Genomic DNA, 11,421 nt, shown 5'->3' on the forward strand with positions numbered 1-11,421 from the left:
TAATGTAAGATGAGCCACTACAGTACTTCATGCCTAACAAGCCTGTTTATATAAACAAGATTTTAGTTTTTAGTGTTTTTAAGTTTAAAATAAGCACATTAAAGTACACGGAAAAAGTATATTTTAGGTTGTGACTCACCATCATTCATTTAAATTCACATTTTTTAATCATCTTTTTGTCTTCAGTTGCCCATTTTAAAATAGTCATGGTTTGGCTAATTTAATCTTAAAAGTATAAATATTCTAAATATAGTTTCTCAATAAATATAACAAAAACTGAATGCATAATAATGAGAAAATTATGTTTAAAAAAGCTTAAGATGACACCACAGGTCATGCCAGCCCCACAAATATTCCCATCTCTATAGCCATATCAAAAAAAGGTTATAACATTTAATGGGGAAATATTTTCTGACAGGTTGAGGACAGCGTCCATGTCAGGAGCCAGCAGGGGCAGGCCAGTGAGTCGTGACCTGGAGAAATAAAATAAAAAACGCCAACTGTGCAATATCAAGCAGACAATCTGGCCAAAGAAACCAATGTTACTGTGCTTTGCTAGCTGGCCAAGGGACCAAATTATGAGTTTACACATCTCTATGATTACTTGCCATGAAGTAAATCAGCCATGCTTCATAAAGTAAAAATAAAAAGCTATATTTTTAGAGCACTATTCATACATTTCAATTTAGTAGAAGAAAAAAAAATAATAATAATAAAAAAAAAATAATAATAATAATAATTCGCTAAATGTGTCTGAAATGCTAATTTAACAAATGCATTATTGCACAGGGTGTGTTGTTCAAACTTGGCAGGTTTGGTTTGATTAAATGCGAACGCTGCCATCTGAACCTTGGTTCACACCAAAGAAGTGGACCGAGACTGCAACATGGTGCAAAGCAACACATTCTCACACCCAACTCGTCACATATGGACGCTTGACCCGGACCCCTTGTCGTCACTTTTCAACGAACTGGGCGTACCTTTATCGTCAATTTTCGACGCGCTGGGTGCTCCATTCATTACAATGATAAACCTTTGGCGTCATAAACAGACGCATTTAATTATTTGCGTTTATAAAAGCAGACATGATTTTATAAAATACAGTCACAAGTATTTATTGCAAAAACGGACCAAAACAGTATAAAAGTAACTCATGTTGCATTCCAAGTCTTCTGAAGTCATACGATGTCTTCATGTCAAGAACAGAGTTGATCTTGATGTTTTAATCGCTGAAATGATGATCCCGCTGCCCTGTGAACGAACTCATTCATAACTCATTCAAATAATTCAAAAGACTCCTGAGCATGACGCAATCAGTCACAAGACACACGAGAGCCAATGACATTTTACAACCAATGCTGACGTAATGACGCAATTGGTCACAAGATATACGAGAGCCAATGCAGTTTCACTATGAAATCTCACGTAACGGGCGGCAATATTTGAAATTTGATGTGTAGTGTTGTAGTCAAGACCACCTAAACCGAGACCAAGACAAGACCAAGACTTTGAAGGGCCGAGACCGAGTCAAGACCAAGACTTTGAAGGGCCGAGACCGAGTCAAGACCAAGACTTTGAAGGGCCGAGACCGAGTCAAGACCAAGACTTTGAAGGGCCGAGACCGAGTCAAGACCGAGACCAAGACAGGCCGAGACCGAGTCAAGACCAAGACCAAGACAGGCCGAGACCGAGTCAAGACCGAGACCAATGCATGTCCCCACACTTATGATAAAATGTGGAATATGCATATGATTGGCACTTCTCTCGTATGTGTGGGTGTGTAAGTGTACCATGAGAGAAGTTTTGATCAAATAATCAAAAGGCATTGCAGCTTTGTGGGAATTAATCTTTTTCTTCTATAAGCAAATAACACTTAACTTTTCGTCAATGGGAGGCACTGAAGACGACGTGTCCATATTGTTTACAGTCTATGGTGGACACAAACACCAAACTGATAACAGAGTTTTGTGTTTTGTTTTGTGAAAAGTGCTCAATCCCATTTTAAAACTCAAAATTCCCTAAGAATGCTAATCTGGATGAGGTATTAATCTCAGACACAGTCCATTATGTCTTAAATGAATGTGAATAACAGGAGGTGGAATATGTATCATACAGATATGCATTAGTATGCTGCTTAAGCAAATTATTTTATATATGTACATATTTGTCATTTACAAATTGAAAATGTTGTTGTGCAGCTTTATTGTGCAACAACAAGGAAAAGAAACCCTGTACGTGCATTTTTTGATTAACTACAGTTTGATTTAACAAATATCTCACATGTGCAGGGTTTTTCCTGAGTCAAAAATGGTCTTTGGTGATGGCTGACACACACACACACACACACACACACACACACACACACACACACACACACCATTTTTTTTGTTTAAATGCAACGAAACAATCATTCTTTATTATCTTATGTTTATATCTCATATTATGTATGATCTCTTATCTTGATGTTTCTTTTGTTCCAACAGGTTGAATTGTTTTGGTTTATAATCATATCAATATTAGAAATAGCATTAACACAAATAGCCACATTTTCTGCCATATACAATTTAATAAAATGATCAGCTAGCTAACAAACAACTTTGTTCTGTTTTCACCTCACTCCAGTCTAAACTAAATTATTTTAGACTATTTATTTTACTACACATTAGGGCTGGGCGATATGGCCCAAAAAAATTATCACGATATAATTTAGCATATCAGTCGATATCGATAAATATCACGATAAATGTAAAATCTTTATTTCTTTTAAGTTTAAAGGCATATTTTTGCTCCTGAGTGAAATATGTAGAAAACAAACAGTTAGCTGTGGTTTTAAAACTAACCTTTATTGTCAAAACATGACAAACACTTCCCAAACAAGTGAGAATTTTATTTAAACTGAGGTAGATTTATTTATTAAAATCTTTACTGTGGTCGGCATTATTTTACTCAACACTATATATCAATAATATCATTATACAGGGCTTGACATTAAGCATGTTCATGTGCTTGTCCTTCGAACAAGTAATCCGTTCAAGCTTGTCCAAGTAAAAAATTAGCTTGTCCGGAAAAGTGTGTGTGTGTGTGTGTGTGTGTGTGTGTGTGTGTGTGTGTGTGTGTGTGTGTGTGTGTGTGTGTGTGTGTTGTAAATATAATTTATTCTGAAGCATTATTCTCACCAGTGTTCAGTCAGCTTTGACATATTTAAATCTGCATATTTGTGGTTTTTATTTTTATTGAATCATTTGAAATTTGTGATATTTTTACCTTATATAAAGGGCATTTTCCCTTAATCTTATTAAATATAGGCTAAGCTTCATGTTTCATTTTATATTTGTAATTTTGATCAATACATTAAATTAAAATAAGACACTATAAGGGCTGTTACCAATCAAAATCAAAAATTTACACTGTAAAATTACAACAGCATTAAATAATGTTTTGAGATTTGTAGTTTTGATTAGACAAATAAGACATGTTGGAAAGTATGTTTAAAGATCAAATTAAACCACCAGTAGGTGGCAGCAGGTGGCCGTCTTAATGAGCGAGTCATTGAGTCGTTCATTCAAACGATTCATTCAAACACTGAATCGTTAATTTACCCACGTTGCTGTGAGACGCGTTGCGGTTCTGCTGTGAACGATTTTCGCAGCTGAAATAGAACAAAACGGTCAATATTGCATCATATATATTTAATTGTGTAAGTAAAACACTAAAAACGCAAACGGGCAAAAAAAAGCGTTTTAAGAAACATTTTGAGGCCCCTTCTCTTGCCTCACAGTGGATTGGTCCACCGTGCATCTCACCGACACACACACATACACACACACACCTCACCGACAGTGGGCTGGTCGGGAGAGAGAAAAGTTCAGTATTTGTGGATCTACAGTAAGGGCTGTCTAGTCTATTTTATTAATTTTAAACACCAGATGACATTATTTCTCTTTTGATACAGGCGATGCGGAGTCATTAATACATCACCAAAGACAAACAATTATGATAGCGATGTACAAGTCCGATGTTTTAGTGATTATAGTTTGGTAATGTTAGCTTGTTGTAAGTCACCCACTACAACTAAAAAGATAATAAGCCGGTGTGTGAATGTAGTTAATGTAGATTCACCGCTGTGTTGGGCTCAATGTGGAAGAACTTTGAAGAAACACGACAGTTTAATAATTAAATTCCGTGTGGTGAACGTGAACCTATGATAAGCAGCCCACGCACGTCGCTCTGTTTTATGTCTGATGGGATCGCTAAAATATCTCCAAACCACTGAAGTTGAGGGAACTAACTTGTCAACGATATCTGTGTCCTCCGAGCTGGTCGTGAGCGCTGCATTTTCTTCACTATTGCTCTTTTTTAATCGCTCCACTTAACTCCGATCCTCCAAGCTTGTCAGCCACAGACTGTAAACATCACCACGTGCAGCACCCACGAGCCCGGTCTGCAATACGCATGCGCAGCATTACGCATAGCGCGTAAGCATTATATCGAGAATTTATCGACCTGTTGTTATCGTTTTATCGAGGAAAATTATATCGTGATAATTATCGTTATCGTTTTATCGCCCAGCCCTACTACACATTCAACATACATAAGCTGAAATACTGTGGATAGTTAAAACTAATAAATCTTACTCTCCACTCTTGCTAAATTGGGTAAGCACACTTGTGTTCTCATTTCTGAGGTGTTCTGAGTAAATGATTAAACTGATTCGTTCAGTTCATTGTTGAACAGATCAGTTCTTATTACCGTCGTTAAAATCGTTCGGTTCAAATGAGCCATTTGGTCGTGAATCGGACATTAGCAGACCCGTTGTGTGTGAATCACGGCTGTCAGAACATCGCGGAAGGTTTGTCACACAGAAAACACTTCATAACTGGATAGAAATTGTTTTCTGTTTATTTAATGTATGATTTATGTCAGCTGTTTAGCTGGTCAAACATTTTTGAGCGCAATTCACACCGAGCGGTACTTCAAAACAGTTGTCCGAACGCGCAACATTCAACATGGATTCGGTTTCCTGAACTTTTGATTTAGATTAATATGTGAAGTATCAGAGAGAGCTTATGGGCTTATTTTGAAGACAGAGAAAGTGCGCGCAGGGTGGAGTTCTCTGCTCTTTATATGCCTTCAGCTGTGGTCTTGACCGGTCTTGAGACAAAATCCCGAGTCATCTTCGTCCGAGACCGAGACGAGACCGAGTAAAAATGCGGTCGATACCGAGACAAGACCAAGACCGATCTCGAGTACTACAACACTATTGATGTGTTTGTGCATGATCTTCGGCGGATAGAGATGCTGATCGCTTTTGGGGATTTTCCTCATACAAATCAATCGTTTGGCCTCGGAAAACTTGGATTATTTAACTTTTTGAATAACTCGTGGATGCAGACGTATGTTATATCCTGTGTTTTATATCATGTTCACACAAATGGGTAGGTTTAGGGATGGGATGGGGTTGGGTTACATGTTAAGCATGTCTAAATAGCGTAAATCAAATAAATGTAAATAAAATTATGCTTGCTGATTAAATTGAAAAACACACCCCAACATTTCATAATGGCAAAATCATAAACTAATACAATTTCACCATGACGATAACATTCCCAATACCCAGTGCGTCTGTTTATGACGCCAAAGGTTTATCATTGTAATGAATGGAGCACCCAGCGCGTTTATTGACGATAAAGGTACGCCCAGTTCGTTGAAAAGTGACGACAAGGGGTCCGGGTCAAGCGTCCATATGTGACTAGTTGGGTGTGAGAATGTGTTGTGCAAAGACATCTAAACAAACCAAAAACAGGATGCGATGTCACAAGATGCAACCCTAAAAAGGACAGAATGCTCAAGAAAACCTTTTAGCCTAGTAAATAAATGTGTTATCAGTAATACCAATGTAAATAATAGTAATAATTCCTTACCGTGATATCCCTACAATGTGGTCAGGTTTATGAGTTGGTAAGACTTAAGTTCTCCAGCAACTTTATGCGGAGCAACCACTGGGATTCTCTGACCTTTCAGTCATAGCTGGCTGACCCAACATGATAACTAAAATAAGCTTCATGTGACTCATGATGGTGGTGCTAAAGCAAACAATACGAGTCATTGCTGAGCTTATAGTTAGGCAGCACAGAAACAGCATGTGGAAACTATGAGCAAAAGTCATCATAGACTTAATATGTTAACCTTAAACCTTTAAAAATTCAAATACTTGATTTGGAAGCAAATCTTTGAAGTGCCTTAAATCTCTGATGTCCTAATACACATTCTAGTCATCTTACAGTGCATGATTTATCTCTATTCCATAGAACACACAAGTCTGTCTTCGTAATCTTCATCAAAATAGACCTTTCCTTTGCGGCTGACATCCCAAATCCCACTTATTTCCCCCTTCAACCTGCCCCATTCCGCCAGGTAACACCCACTATTCATAATCCAATCAATTGCTAATGAATAAGACATACTAATTAAGTCCTACCATACTTTTTATTTTACTTTCCAAATAAATCAGTTCACAATTATAAAATGGTTGTGAAACTGCCATTTACTTTTGACTTTATTAGCTTCCCAGCTGGATTGAATCAGAAAAATAAAATAAATAATCTAAGCACAAATAATATGATGCATGCTCTGTGACAGTCAGGATCAGGATAAGAAGACAATGTGCAAACACCAGGAGCCTAGAATACAAACAGCACACCACTTAGGACACAACGACACATGAATCCGTGGCATAAGCCGATAAAGAGGGATTCCAGGCACAGTTCAGGCCTTTCCTCTCTCTTACAGTATCACTTTCACAACAACTACAGTGTAGTAGTCAATCCCAAAACATCTCAAGTCAGATCGAAGGAAATTTAAGGAAAGGTGATCTGACTATATCAGTATGACACAAATTAGACATTACACCACTGCGGTATGAAAATACTTAATACTTTAGTATTACAAAAATCGGTTTCACCCGAAATAGGTTTGGAGGGCCAAACCAGTAGCCCTTCTCCGATGACATTTATTTTTTATTTTTTTTAAATGTCAGCATCAAATTTGTGCACACAAATTAGATAATACTCCAACTCCATTATGACAAACAAATAATTAGCAATATGTCATTTATTTTTCAAATGAAATACCAAGAGGCGACTCTTTGCTGAAGAACTTTACTAAGAGATTAGTTATTCCGCCTGAATGAACAAAGATTGTTCGGTGTATCAGTTTTAGGTATAGTGCACACAAGCAAGGTTTACACAAAATGTTACACGCACAATATTCAATACAAATAACCAAAAACCAATAGAATTTTATACATTTTGTTGACTTACTTGCACGTGCATCTAACAAAATGTTTCCAAGAATGTTTAAATCAAGAGAAATAAGCAGGACACGGAACGTGTCCATGCATCACATCATACTCGCTTTACCCTTGATTTCCAGTTTATTTTGTAGAAACTTTGGAAACAAAGGCGCTTCAATATATTATGTGTTTTATTAGTCAGATGAGCAAGTGTTTGGATACTTTCATCAACAGAAAACGAATTATTGTTCTATAGCTCAACACTGTAAATCCTGTAAATCCAGAGAGTACCATGTTTTAACCATGCCTAATATCAATCTAGCTTACTGCAGTGTGCAACAAGTACCCGGCAAGCTAACGCACAAACAAGCATTATAACTTTCAACACACTCAAAATAATATATCTAATATGATAAAACAGCACTGCATACGCATGACCGGAATAAGCTTAAGCGCTCGTCTGCGACATAATAAAAGCTCCTCTAAATCCAGGTGTCATCAAGCTACGCCCTTGTTTTGAATAAGCCACCTCTAGCGGCAAAAACTTACACATTGTGCCTTTGAATTCAAATGTATCTGATATGGATGCCAACATTTAGAAGACAATATAAAAGCATAATAAAATAACTGTCAACATTACAACAGCATTAAGTTTGTGCTACAACAAATCTTCCTCCCTCAGTCATGGAAAAAAACATGACTGTTAATCTGAGGGGGGTTTTCATGTTACTACAACCCCATTTGGCTACAACACAAAGCTAATGAGATGCTCTGCACAGGCGGATTCTGTGCATCATGCTGCTATTAACAGTCTTAGTCATCATCAGAGCGAGGGGATAGAGACATTCCTGCCAAATGAGCACTGCTGCTCTGACAAACGCAATGTCATGATACCAATGTACCTCTCTCTCTCTCTCTCTCTCTCTCTCTCTCTCTCTCTCTCTCTCTCTCTCTCTCTCTCTCTCTCTCTCTCGCACGCTCTCTCCCTCTACATAAATAATAGGCATTTCTGTCTGCAAACAGCCCTGGAGGACTCAGCCCTTGGGGTAATGCCAAATCCCCATGGTTACTACAATGCAGCAACTGCCTCTTTCCTGTGATGAGGATGATGATGCTCATGAGACAAAAAGGAAACAGACCATCCGGCTTAGTTTGCAGGAAAGTAAAAGGGAACCTTTTAAAAAGTTCTGAGAAGACCGGGAGCAAATTTGGCCAATGAGTTATAATGACTGTTCCAGTCATTTGCAATCAATGTAGCCGATATTTTTAGGCGCAACTACAAAATTGTACATTTATTTACAGAAAAAGGTGTCTGTATAATGAGCAATATTAGAGACATTGAGTGGCTTGGGGGAAGGACAGTGAGTAAGTGAGTATAATTGTGGAGAACAATATTAAAATGAGGGTCCTTGCAATTACTCAGTCAATTAACTTGGTATAAAAAACTCAAGCATCATCACCTTCTAAATTATAATATGACGGCATGCCACGAGAAAGCACATACCTCACATTTCTAGGTTCTCCTTTAAGGGTTACGATTGTATTAACTTTCAAGAATTTTCCAGGCCTGGAAATCATTCATTTAAAATGACCTGATACTTCTAGTTTTCTGAGACTGTGAGGACCCATATACTGTAGCGTTACTTCCAGATTAAATACTCAAAATTGAATGGAAAACTAATAAACTCAAACCAGAAAAGAGTTATGTTGAGCACAATATGCGCATAAATGACGATCCAATACTGAATACACAATGAACATGGTTTCAATTTAGTGTCTTATTTTCTTTTCTTTTTTTCTTCTTCTTTTACCAAGATGTCTAGGTTGATTGTCAGAAGATTGTTTAAAAATAAATAAAGAGAAGGTCTCCTTTACATTAAGCTTTGGCATAATAACAGCAATTTTATAAAGTAAAATAAAAATACAATTAATCATTGAAAAAGTCCATGTGGCATAACCAATATGAAAGAAGCCATTTTGCTGTCATGTGACAAAAAAGCATAAATGGAGAGGAACATTTATGCATTAAAAAATCAAACTTAATATTGTGACCTTTCTATGAATAGGCATTTTAAATGGTTCAATGGACAACACCTTGATTTTCGTGAATCAAAAATGCATTACTTTGACAAATGTTTTGAAAATAATGATCAAGTTCATAATTGATGTTATGCCACTTTAAAAAAAATTGTCAAAATATTTGGAAAAACAATATTGTTTAATGAGTTTTAACTAGATTATTAAACATTTATTTTTTGCAAGATCAACCTTATTTGTCATTGACAACATGTGAAAAACTTCTTGTTAGCAAAAAGAAAGAAAAAAACAAGATCACCTGATTTACATTCTTCTGATTCTTTGCACAAAATGTTCAGTCTGTGAATCAAACTATTAGCACGACGCACAAGTGATCCGTTCAATAATTAAATACTTTCACTGCACCACTGCCATAACCAACCATTCAACTAACACTGCAGTTCATGATTCTTACCTTTGACTTGAGTCTCGTAATCTGTAATGATCTCCTTTTCCTTTTTAAACTTCACAGGAGGATTCGACATTTTCAATGGTGAATAGCAATATCAATAGTTCAGTTATGAGAATGTTTGTAAACTGGCTTGTTTTGGGGCTTTTAGCAGCTACTGCAGCAAGTGCATCCCATAGATTTTCCAAGTTGCTCAAGCGGAAAATCCCACAAGCCAAACCCCGCAAAAATTCATCGTCCGAGTCCCGAACGATTCCGTTTGTAATTCCGCCGTCAATGCTATCAAAACAGCGCGCGCTGGAAGAGTTTCCTCCCAAACAAGTAACCCTTTCCTTGGGCAAATGTCCACGGCTTGCTCCAGCGAGAAGAAATTCAGCCCTTCAAGCTGTCTTTTAGTCACCCGCCGACGGACCTGGACAGACATAGCATGCCATGTTACACAGGGCTAGCTTGATTTTCAGCACCCTTTCCTCGCGTCCGTGTGACTGTTTGTTTCACGGAATCTGACTGACCTCAAAGCAGCTGGAAAAGCAAGTGGTTGGAAATGGGAGGGATTGGAGGTGGAGGGGGTGCACGTAGCGGAAATGTGGACGGGATTGACAACTTTTCTAACCAGTTGTCCCCGAAAGTAATTTTGTGTTGTTTTTAGTTTGAGCAATTCAAAATGTTGCATTTTGACAAACAAACAAAGCTAAACAGTTTGAAAACTTATTGTGAAATTTGTTTTTGAGATTGATATATGCTGTTAACGCTTAATCGTTACAGTCTTAATCCTTTGAAAAGTGCATATGATGTGGTAATGACTTTTAAAATTTTAAAGTAAGCCACAATTGTAAATATTTTTTACTGGTTTCAACTAGTTTGATTCATGCTAAAGCAACGCACCAGTGTGTGTTGTGTAGGACGCCTTGTGGCCAGTAAATGTAATTACATTAAAAATAAATAACCGAGCATGGCAAGTCGTTTAGCTTAAAGAGTTAGTTCATCCACAAAAGAAAATTCTGTCATTAATTACTCACCCTCATGTCGTTCCAAACCCGTAAAACCTTCGTTTATCTTCGGGAACACAAATTAAGATATTTCTGATGAAATCCGAGAGCTAGCTGCCCCCAGAGGGGAAAAGTCCCAGAAAAAGACATCGTTAAAATGGTTCAACCTTAAAGCTATGAATGCTTAATGCCCAAAAAACAAACAAAAATAACAATTTTATTCAACAATTTCTTCACATCTGTGTCAGTCTCCTAAACTAATTGCCAGCTGATGTCACATAGCACCTAATGGACACCTTTAGGACACACACAACTATCCCCTCGTAAGAGTTAAAGGCATCACTTCGTTACGAAGAATATATTGTAAACTTGGGGAAATGTTTTACCATGCTTTTAATTATTTTTGCTACTTTTACAGATGTATTTTTATATAGAGAATTTGTTTTTACTATTGCTCCAGACCCACTTTCAATCTACAAAAATCCATTATAAAAAGATGAATTATTACATGTTTATGACAAAATAATAACAGTGTCTTAAATATATAATATAGGCCTACTTTCTTCACATTAGATATTGACGGGATAATTTTCCTAAACAAAACATTGATTTAATTTATCTGCTAAAAATAAAAGTTAAAAATCTATTTATCCCTT

At 36.9% G+C, this 11,421-nt stretch overlaps 1 protein-coding gene across 5 annotated transcripts in view; it reads right to left on the minus strand.

Annotated features, from left to right (window-relative positions):
• srgap1a (SLIT-ROBO Rho GTPase activating protein 1a) overlaps positions 1–10,320 on the minus strand; it is a 129,917-nt gene extending 119,597 nt beyond the window's left edge. For 2 of the 5 annotated variants that reach the window (XM_067420230.1, XM_067420228.1), the window contains exon 1: positions 9,783–10,318. In XM_067420230.1, the coding sequence (XP_067276331.1) occupies positions 9,783–9,852 (70 nt within the window). In that variant the 5' untranslated portion in view covers positions 9,853–10,318. Of the gene's footprint in view, positions 1–9,782 lie in introns of all 5 variants that reach the window. The other 3 variants (XM_067420229.1, XM_067420227.1, XM_067420231.1) reach the window with 2 other exon arrangements.
• Positions 10,321–11,421: the final 1,101 nt, after the last annotated feature.

This window comes from Pseudorasbora parva, chromosome 16 (genome assembly GCF_024679245.1).
Source record: "Pseudorasbora parva isolate DD20220531a chromosome 16, ASM2467924v1, whole genome shotgun sequence".
NCBI classification, from domain to species: domain Eukaryota; kingdom Metazoa; phylum Chordata; class Actinopteri; order Cypriniformes; family Gobionidae; genus Pseudorasbora; species Pseudorasbora parva.